Below are 11,481 nucleotides of genomic sequence, written 5' to 3' on the forward strand. Positions count from 1 at the left end.
CATAAGCCACAAGATAAAAAGAAACCTGCTCTCTAAATCAACTAACGGTCAATCAAGTACAACCTTTAAAAACAAAACGCTGAAATCTTGTCAACTTTACTCATCACTAATCTGCACATGATGTTCCTTGCATCTCAATGTGACTTTTATTCAAAAATACTGTATGTGGTTGATTAGATAGATTTTCTTTAAAAAAAATTGGTCTGAGAATCTGAATCGGGGTTCATTGCCAAATAGGTTTACACATACAAGGAATTTGTTTTGGTGTTTTAGTGCAAAACAATTACAACAGAACTGATAAAAATAAGTAAAAGGCTTAAAAAGGACAAGATAAAAAACAGGCAATAAGAATAAGAATATAAAAAACAATACATATGATGCAAAATATGTACAACACTGTTAAAGTGACCCTGAGTTTGTTGAGCATATGATGAAGTTACTCAAGTTTAAACTTAAAAATAGAATCAGAAACAGAAACAGAAACACTTTTTTTATCCCCGGGGGAAATAATATACAGACTATAATCATGAAGAATGACAGGAAATATAAAGAGAAGAAGAAGTAAACAGTCTACAACACAATATAGAGAGAAGTAGGAATAAAATATAAGCAATAAGAACAAAATGTGCATCCAGTATAAGTAATATATCAATGTACACATATGTGCACACAGTGCAATATATGGCCACAGTGTAATAAAACAAGACATAAAGATACAAATGATGAGAAATTGGATTTATTAGGTGATTTAACATTGTTGATACAAAAACAGGCTTTATTTGGGAATATAACTCACGTAAATGTCATGTTGGCTTCTTTTTGAATGAGACAGATAACCTACACAGATCAGCCATAACATTATGACCACTGACAGGTCAAGAGGATAAGTGGGAAACTTTGTGGGTTGGATATGTTAGTGAACATTTTGTCCTCGAAGCTGATGTGTGGGAAGCAGATCTTAATCCAGTCGACCAATGTGTGGGATGTGCTGGACAAAACAAGTCTGATCCATTCAAACATCATGTGACCTCTGCAACTATAGCACTACTATATTTGGTAAAAAAAACAAGCAGATCATTCTGGAAATAAATATTGTGACAATTTATGTCATGTTTCTGTTTAAGACGAGCAAAAAAGCAGAGAAAAACTCTTCTTAGCTTATATTTCATATTTGTTTAACACCAATCTAAACTGTATTTCTTATATTTAAGAGCCCGAAACAGAGACCATCTCATCCCTCCTGTCAGCATGTCCTTTTTTAGTAGTCGTAAGTAAGGGTAACCATATAGCAAAGGTGTTCATTATGTAACTCGCATGTGTCTGTCAGCAAAGATGTCCTGCAGTGTGAGTGTCTGAATATGTGATAGGCCCCTATGCCGTATACGAGACCGTGCGTAGTATGTTCACTATGCATGTGTGTGTTTTAAGCCCTGTATTTGTGAATGAAAGTGACACTCTCTTGGCAGTCGACCCTGTGAAAGCGTTGAAAGTTGTGTTTTGCTGGTGGAGTTGTTACAGCAGGGGCCAAGGGACCCTGCGGTGCAAGCACAAACATGGAAGCAGGTATTGGTCCACGGCCGACCGCATGATCACAGCCGCGGTTGTAACCCGAGCAGCCGTTGTGATAGCAGCCAGTGTTTGCGTTACATAACCGACAGCCATCAAGCAAGTGGCAATAATAGGCCTGTAGTATGTAGTACCGGGGGGGAATCTATCGGAGTAGACAGAAAGAGGAGGAGGGTGTCGAGACCATCGTGGGAGCAGGAGGAGGAGGAGAGGCCTGACCTGCAGCTGGTGCTAAGTGGGAAACAGAGCTGGCATGCAGACAGCAAAGTACAGAATGAAGGAATTTAACAAGGTGAGGCTTCAGCTGTTAAGTACGTCAGCCTGTGATGTGAGGACATAATATGCACTTGGGAGGAGATGAAGGGAGACGGGTTTTATGATCAGAGAGTGGAGGATGAAGGGGGAAAGTTTGTCTGAGGATGATGAGAAAAATAACCCCGAAGGTGTTCTTCTTGTCGGGCAGAGGACGTCATGGAGGAGTGAAAGGGATTTGATATATTTAAAAGTGTATTGTTATGTCTCCTGCAGAGTTAAACGGCAGCACAGGAAGAAAGAGACAATGATCCTGGACAACAAAGGGTCCACACGAGGCGTGCTTAACTGTACCCTGTAATCCCAGTAAGAGTGAGGGATCATGGGTACAGCTTGTTGGCCTATACCGATCATTCCTGCATACCTGTTGATTAAATCAGGAATCCTATAGGCTACTCTGGGGGTTAGGAGAGAGGAGGCAGGGGGAGCGACGGGTTAATGTGGTCAGGCTGACTGACAGGCTGGAAACGGTGGGATATTAACACTGCTGTGTATAGTGAGAGGGAGGGGTTTGGGAGGGTGAGAGGGGGGGCACATGAGAGAGAGAGGTTTGACATGCCTTGTAGCTGGTTCACGCGTATTTGCCAGCATAGCAGGCGGGAGGGAGAGAGAGGGAGAGAGAGAGAGAGAGAGAGAGTTGGCACAAGAGTAGGAAAAGAGAGAGAGAAGTTCAGTGTGTGTCTCCTGGGGAGAAGCACACAGTCAATATCCAGGTCTCCAGTAAACATCTATGAGCCTCTATAAAACAGCTGCTCTGCTACTGCATGGAGTAAAGGCAAAAAATATCAGCTTCAGTGAAATCATCAGTCTGAGCGAGGACGCACAGTCGAGCTCCAGCACAGTAGCATAGCTGCAGCAGCTTGCCAGGAGTTTAAGTGTTTAGTTGCTGAAAAGAGCCGAGACACAGTGAACAGAGATCAACCAACTGAACACACAATGACAGTAAGTATTGCACTTTATACACGTGAAGGCACATGCACACTTACATGAGTCTACTTTAACCTGTTGTGCTGCAGAAACTGTGGCAAACAAAAACATTTGCAGCAACAACATGCATACATTTAATCATTTCCTGTGTGTGCACATGGTTCAGTCTTTTATTAGTCATATACCTTCTTCAACTCTATGATGAGACGACATGCAGGCATGGCACAAATGCATTGCAGGCTTTTATTGTGAAATTTCTCCAATGCTGCAAATGTTCAGCAGACACAGTAATTGAGAGGATTTTCAGCTTGTAATGTTGAGCGCTCGCACTGCACTTCAAATTTGTTAATAATATTAGCTCATGCAGAGCCCTCATTAGAATCTCAGACCACTTGTCGCTGTAAGTGCTATTTATACAGAGGGTTGAATAAATAATCGCCTCCGCTTATAGGGAAATAACAGGATGTTTTGAATGCATCTGCAACACTAGACAGTAAATCAAACTGTGACTAAGATACAACTTAGCTAGAAGCATTGCTCTTGAAAAGTAATAAATTGTATTAGTTTCCTCGTGGCGCGACCGGAATGAGGAGCAGCCAGGGAATGTAATAATGTGATAACCCGAACATGTGTTAACAACTGTGTGAAAGAAACCCAACTGAGATTTGGATTCAGGATCAACACTGTGCTTTGAGTTCAAAACTGTGGAAACATGTAGACAAATGACTGTGAAGGTCCAGAATCACGCAGGTCATGGTGGTTCAAAAGCTTCACTCAAAAGCCAACTGAGATCAGATCTGCAGAAGCCTTTTGGATGTCTTGAAGAACTTCAATCAAGTCTAGTTGCCTTTGGATGAAGCTTTTGAACATGTAGACAAACATACATGGACAGTTTATCTTTCAATATTACCAGATTCAACTTGATGTTTCCAATTTTAACTTCTTTGTATTTGGAAAAAGTCTCAAATGCAGCGTTCTCTCAGTATCTTAAAGGTGACATTCTCAAGATACAAACTGGTGCACCAATCTCAGCATCCATCGACACACTCTGTTTAACATACAGCTAGCTGGAGTGCTACTTTGGCTCAGTTGGTAGAGCAGGTGCCCCACGCACAGAGGCTACAGTCCTCCATGCACTGATCGCAGGCTCGACTCCGTCTGCCGATCATTTAGTGCACGTCATCCCCCACTCTCTACTCCCCACAGTTCCTGTCTCTCCTCGGCTGTCCTGTCTAATAAAGGCAAAAAAAAAAAATACATAAATAAAATACAGCTGGGTGGGTAACATCTGTGCCAAGCAGCACTCTAAAACTGGCTGAAACCTGCAGTCTTATTTTTGGCTGCACATCAGATCCATTAGTCTGTCAGTTGGGAGATCCATTCATTTTTCAAGGTTGCTGTTGTGGCATAACTCAGGTGTCATGTGACTTCAAATCACCATCAGAGGTTTAAAATTCTATAAGTCATAATCAGACTAATTATCCTGACACAAACTATAATAATTGGTTGATAATAGGTAGCAGATATAATTGAATTAAAACTAATTTGATTGCCTGCTAAGCTCAGTTACGCAACCTGTGGAAGGTCAAAAGTAAAAATATGTTATCCCCCCGACGAGCTCTTTATCTTTGGGGTAAAGCTGCGTGTGGTAACAGTTCACGGCCTCACTAATTTGCAAGGGGTGGTGGGGATCCACTTCAAAGAAGACTTAATGGATGTGACAATAAAACAGTGAATGACGGTGCCAAATGTTCTGATCGTCCCGATAAGACATCACGTTGAAGTCTGAGGTTTATCCCGTCTATAGGACATCTGAGATCATGCCAGATCTGCAGAAAGAGCACACATGTCTCACTCATTCTGACACACACAGGACAGGATAGCATGTACATAGCTACGCTTGTCCCTCTAGAGAATAGTATCAGTAACATATCTCTGTTACAATTAATGAGATATATGAGATTTAAAGTTGCGAGATGTTTTCTAAAGCAGCAGGTTCGGGTGACACGTCAGCATGTCTGGCCTCAGATTCGAACTTCATTCTGCGAAGATATCTATCACTAACATCAACACATGCTGCGAGCCGTGGATCTCTTTTCAGTTGACGCCACTGAGCCGATGATCATAGGCATTGTGCAATGACACTGAGTATGGATTTGTGTGTTTGTGCGTGTCCAGGCTGTAGCGGCTCAGGAACTCGACGAGCGATGTTTCCTGTCGGCGCAGTCCATGCCCAACCTGAAGGTGTCCGAGCACTTCCAGGTGGTGAAGCTCCTGGGAGAGGGATCCTATGGAAAGGTCATGCTAGCAGTGCACAGAAAGAGAGGTAAGTGCGAGAAGCAAGGTTAAAGGTCAAGGCCTCATGAGCCTGTCACACCTCTTACATCTAGTCAGTCTTTAAGAGTGTAGGAAATTTCCATCAAATTTCTTTCATAATTAAGAGTTTTGATTTAGCGTTTAAACTCCCACAGCCTCATCTGACGAGGTAAAGATCCACTTCAGCACATATATCTCAGGCTCAGGTTTCTCTCTAATTGAGAAACTACACTTGCTGGGCGGGGAAACATGCCTCAACGTGAGGAAAGATCTGTCTTTTCATAGTGTTCACTTAACCTTTTGAGCCTCTGTTGCTGTAATGGAGTGCTTTAGTACATTCTCCAAGATAGGGTTGCGGCAACTGGGGTGTCGCTCCATAACAGAGTCGTCCCAAAGGGGAAGTTATATATGTTCACAGTGTCGATGATGAGCAACACTCAGATTCCATCGATGATGACAGCTTTTTTGACAACATCTGATCAGAGACTGTAGCACTCAGCACATGTTTTCCTGCTTCGCTCCCTTCAGGAACCCCCATGGCGCTGAAGTTCTTCCCTCGTCAGTCTACCTCGCTCACCTCTTTCCTGCGTGAATACAACCTCTCTCTTTCCTACTGCACCCATCCTTCTCTGACGCGGGCCCTCGGGATCTTCTTTTCCACTCCCACCTACTATGTCTTTGCCCAGCAGGCAGGCCTATACGGCGACCTCTACAGTGTGATAGTGTCCGAGGTCAGTCTCAGCTGAGTTGTGGCATGTTAATGCCCTGCATGGTATGTCCAGCAAAGCCTTTAACATACTTGAAGCACTGATGTTGTTTCCTCTTGTTTCAGCATAACAAAAACTTTTATCACCTGAAAATTACATTTATATCTAACAACATAATGATTTATAACCAACATAATGACCACATTTTTCCTTCTTGCAAGTTGCAAATATTGTTTGCAACACTGTTTGCAAAATAAAAAATCCTCTCCAAGCAACACACGCATAATGAACTCCATTTGTTGTTGTGTTTAGGCCCTTGGTTGTAGTTATGGAAAAATGATTGTCAACAATTTAAACAAGACAAAGTACACTTAATCAAGACCAGAATCATCCCATAACCTTGACTGAAGTGCTTTTGCCTTCCTGCACTGGAAAACTGTTGCATGTGAACATAATTCAGGCACCAAAACAAATAAGTAGGTTATAAGATTGATTGTGGATTGACTCCCGCACCAAAACCGAAGTTTAAAACTAACGTGCTTTCTGCTGTGTGGCTTTCTGCAAGCGATTGCATGGAAAGTTTACCTGCTGACCGTGTCCTGTTGAGCTTTGATTTCGGTCAGCAAAAACTCAAGACGTGCTTGATAAAGGATTCCAGCTCGCCCTCTTCAGTTTCTGTGTCACTGCCAGTAACATAATAGAGTGGTGATAAGGATAAGTGGGAGTACATGAAGTAAAGCAGGGCGTCCAACAGCGTCACCGAACTGCGTAGAGATTTTGCTTGCCTTTGCGCCAACCGTGTGGCGTTCTAACCTGCCTACTTTCCATCTGTCGTCTAACATGAATTATGGCGATAAGTTATAAATAGTATGTTTTCAGATATGGAGGAGTGACCCAGATTATCTTTCTGTTTCAGCTTGGGGTGGATGAAGAGTGTGTCCAGAGAGTGATGTCCCAGCTGAGCGGTGCCGTTACACACCTCCACTCCCTGGGCTTCGTCCACCGTGACATCAAACCTGAGAACATCTTCCTGTGCGACAGCTCCTGCCGCTGGGTCAAACTGGGGGATTTCGGCCTCGCCCGGGCCGTCGGCTCCACGGTTCGTGCTGTCTGGTACGAGTCGCCTTTCTGCACTCCTGAGGTGGAACCGGCCAAGGCGGCCGAGAAGGAGATGGAGAGGAGGGTCTGCGAGGGGACCGAGGAGGAGATGGAGGACATTTGGGTCACAGTAGAGACCAGTATTGACAGCTGGGCCCTTGGTGTGCTCGTCTACTGCCTCCTAACCGGCTGCTTCCCCTGGGAGGAGAGCACCCATGATGACCGTGGCTTCCGTAGATACAAGGAGTGGTTTGACCGTGAGGCCGAGAAGGAGAAGATCAGGACTGGTGAGGAGATAGACAGATACACAATCCTGAAGGGAAAGCAAAGGAGCAACCCTGTTCCTTCACAGTTTGAGGGCCTCAGCTCGCTAGTGATGACTCTTTTCAAGGAGCTGCTCAATCCCGAACCAAAGCTCAGGGGAAGCCCAGAGGAGATCCTGAGCTACCTTGGAGGGCCGTGGCTGTTGGAGACAGAGAGGGAGGAGAGGAAGAAGGCAGAGGAGGCAGACAAGGAGGCCAGGAAAATAAGAGAGGGGGGAGGGGTGGCAGAGGAGCTGGTGAGGGAAGGAAGAGGGGAGAGATAAGCTTTGTCTTTAAAGTATTGTTTTCAGATTTGAATTCAGTACATATGTATACACTGTAAGGTGCTGTATATTTCATATTTTTATAAATAATGTTACTATAGTAACCTGTGACTTCCTTTGTTGTACATATTCTAGAGTGCGTGTGCTATTTGTGTATGTATGTGTGTGTTAATGAAAGTAATCTTTAAATAAATCAAGAAAACTTTGATATTTGAAACTACAGGCTGTACTATTGTGTGTTTAAGAATCTGTATGAAATTGTTCTCTAAATAAAATAAAGTCCTTGTTTTTACTTCAAAGTTCTTGACTTTCACATACAGAGTCAGACCGAGGTGATTTTATTTAAATATAGAATCTCGAAGATTTTCATTTAAATAAGTCACTATCTATCGCTGAATGAGGTAACACAATGGTGATTGAGCCTATGGCCCACTGTTAAAAGCCTCTGTTGCAGTACAAAGGACGGGGTGTCTTTGGCGACTTTCGTGGAAAAAATCACAAGCGGCGCCCAGTTAGTGACATCAGTGGTTGGTCTGTCAGAGAGGGTAGGCGGAGCTAAGCGGCTGCTTTTACGGTCTCTGCAAGTGTTGCGAGTAAACAGTAATCTACTATGGCTGAACAAACAAAGAAAAGATCGATGACTACAGATACAACTTCAAAAATAGGTTAATCCAAAGAAGAAGAAAAAAATCCACGCTCAGGTGAAGGCAAACCCAAAAAAAAGTCTAAAAAGGAAAGCAAGAGTTACAACCGTGACAAAGGGAGCCTACCGTGGACGTCTGGTTATCTGGGACGTTTGCTCCCGCAATTGCAATTTGTCGCCATAAGGTGCCGCCAAAGAGAACGAAACTGAGAACTTTGAGATTATCATTTAAAATAATACAAAGTTAAAAATCTGTCTTTGTGCATCTCCATCTGTCACTTCAAGTCCCCACCCAACCTGACCTTGGCCATTTCTGACCTTTCTCGACTAAAATACCTGTTTGTGATGCAGGACAGAAAGTGATCAGGAGGCATTTTAATCTGTTAAAGGCAACCGTTGCATACTCAATGGTAAAAAGGAAGCAAACACACAGGTCTTTGGGACGAAGTTGGTTTATCTGAGTTTCACCAATTTCGGGATCAAACAAAGAACAAACATGCAAACGTTTCAGTCTTTTACCTTTACCTCTATATGACCTACAAACGCACACAAAACCTTCAGCTGGGAGATGACTATATCTATAACGTTATTCTAAATGCCTGTCATCGCTGCTTCCATCGCTGCTCAGATTCCATCGAAGCGATTTACAGCATGCAGACTATGTAGAGAGAGCCTGTGTTTACATTTTACACAACAAAGTTACATTAAGAGGACAGAGAGAGATTTGTCCACAGGGGTCTCTTTAATCGACTCAAAATAAAGTTCCTCATAAAGACGAATACTCATTAATTTGTTGTTAAAACACATTAGCTTAAAAGGCTACCATTTAGTTGGTGCACAGTACGTTCTCTTATAACTTTATCATTTAAACAATCCTTTAATTAATAAGGAAGAAAAAAGGTTCAGGTATTATCAAACATGTGATACTGTGTGAAAAGACAACAACTTTATACTGACTGTATATCTTGCAGAAGTTTATTAGAGGTATAAACCAGACCATAAAACATTACTACCTCCTAAAATCGTATAAGTATCAGTTCTCTCTAAGTAATTATCGAGAACGCTTATGGAAAGAAGTGACATCTTTGACGTGTTGAAGCAACAGGTGCTGCAGAACACAAGACGCACATCTAAAATTGGACTGAACAATACAACCTGATAGCGATACCAGCGTGATCTTCTTCCAAGTTCGTGTGATGCAGACATTGGGCACACTACCTGCAGCAGGATACACAGGATATTCGCTCCTTCTGCCAATAGGCTTAAAGGAAATTTATTTTAAACGTGTTATACTGTACTGGAACACAGGATGGATTGACATGTTGACAGTTAAACAAACCTCACGTGAAATGTGAACACACGGCACGTTGACCTCCGTACTGTTGAGGCCTCAGTTGTCCTACATCTGTCAGAGGGGGAAATAACTGGTTGAAAAATCACCTGCAGGCTGGTTGCAGTGCCCCTAACAGCATGTGAGATATAATTAAATACAGCTTAACAATAGATTTAGATTTACTTCCACGTCAAGAAGTAAAAGGATTCAAAAATGCATCAATGAGGTTTAATCCCCCGTGTTAGTTTTTGCATTGCAGCGTGCACGGTATCTCAGTTTCATTTTGGAGTGGATCCCCGTTGGTAGCGAGCTGCTAATGTGCAGCGCGGTTGTGTGTGTCTGTCAGTAGGGCCTGTGCTAACCCCTGCTAAGGGCCACTCCAGATGGATTTATAAATAGACCCCAGACCCATCTATTTCCAAACCACGCACATCATCACCTCCCTCTGACTATCTGCAATCCATTGCCCTCCAAATGCAAAAGTCAGGCTGCCTTGGCGCCCGCGGGCCTTAAACAGCACAATCTGTAGGAACACTGTGACCCATCTTGCCTCGTTGCTGATTACTTCTCCCTTTCTTCTCTCGTGCCACTTGGGTCGTCTCTTTCCCTTTCATCTTTTATGGTCAAATCGACTTCGTGCAAGCTTTGGTGCCTGTCTCCCTTTCATTCATTCCCTCCTCGGACCCTCTCAGGTTGCTTGTTACATGAAGACCATCCTCTTAAGTACATTTGTGTAGTAAGTAAGGTATATCCTTTGGTAACGGCTTATTGGGAGGCACTGTTTTCCTGGAAACAGAGACACAAAGGCTCATGTAACACTTCAGCAGGGGGTTAATGGAGGGCCTCAGCCTGATAAATGGAAACACATGGTGGGGACTATAGAGACAATAGAGTGCCAATACAAAGATGCTAACAGAGGTGCAAATCTGTCCATGAGGACAGATAACAGGGCTGATGAAAACGAGGACAGCTACACAAATGGACTGCTGGTGCTTAACACAGTCCAGGTGCAATGCCAGGTGGATAAGCTCATTTTATATTAAATCATGTCAATACGTTCAAGTCTTGTGAACATGAAAGCAATACACCCTTTTCAGAAACCCCCAGAAAATCTCTTCAGCAAGATCCAGATTTCAAGCTGCCAATATTGGCAAATATTTAATTAATCACTGAGTTTAAAGCAAATGAGAAGGTCCACATGGAGTCATATTCCCTACCTATAAAACGTCTCTTAAAATATAACTAATAAAGCTTTTCTTAAGTTACCTTGTCTCTATCTTTAGAGGAGATTTCCACATTCCCTAAATCCAAATGTTCATCCTTTAACACAGGCAGCATGGATAAAGGATACGGAAACAACCAGGTGGGATATTAGCTGTAAATGATACTTAGACAGAAATATCTGAAAAAATATTCCACTTCGTGCGGCTGATCCCTGCAAAAACAGATGCCGATATAAGAGCCAGATTAATGGTCAGTGTGGAGCAAATAAAGAGTGCATATGGCAGAATGCCTGAAACGTATCCCCACACTGAAGCACGGGTCATCATGGCCTTATTTCCCCTACACCCACAACTTTCTCCGTCACCCGGCTGCTTGTGAAGGTTCATAATCAGGTCATGTCGAAACAAACACGCTAACGTTTGGGTATTCAACGTTTGGGGTTCCCGATTTAATGCCGACTCTTTATGTGACCTACTAAAGCAAACCAAAAATGTCAGCTCGAAGAGGAAAGTATTTCTATCGTTATATTTAATGCCTGTCACTGCTGCTAGTGGGTCAGATTCCAGCGAAGCGATTTATAGCATGTAGGCCAAGAGAGTCTGTGTTTACATTTTCCACAGCAAAGTTTCACAGGAGATTTTTCTTTACTGAATACTACACACACATTTATAGGACAGGATCAACAAAGAGAAGAGACACACTGCTTTGTCCACTGAGGCCACTGAAATCCACTCAAAGTGAAAGTTCCTCATAGAAAAATAAAATCCTA

General features: G+C 42.9%; 1 protein-coding gene across 1 annotated transcript; it reads left to right on the forward strand.

The window, feature by feature from the left end:
* Positions 1-2,606: 2,606 nt before the first annotated feature.
* Positions 2,607-7,733, forward strand: sbk3 (SH3 domain binding kinase family, member 3). Its single transcript, XM_069656946.1, has 4 exons — positions 2,607-2,820; positions 4,984-5,131; positions 5,650-5,852; positions 6,745-7,733. The coding sequence occupies exons 1-4, from the start codon at positions 2,815-2,817 to the stop codon at positions 7,510-7,512; spliced, it is 1,125 nt and encodes a 374-aa protein (XP_069513047.1). The 5' UTR covers positions 2,607-2,814; the 3' UTR covers positions 7,513-7,733.
* Positions 7,734-11,481: the final 3,748 nt, after the last annotated feature.

This window comes from Semicossyphus pulcher, unplaced genomic scaffold (assembly GCF_022749685.1).
Source record: "Semicossyphus pulcher isolate SPU_LCO1_2020_fin unplaced genomic scaffold, fSemPul1.0.p SCAF_9, whole genome shotgun sequence".
In the NCBI taxonomy this organism is placed as follows: Eukaryota; Metazoa; Chordata; class Actinopteri; order Labriformes; family Labridae; genus Semicossyphus; species Semicossyphus pulcher.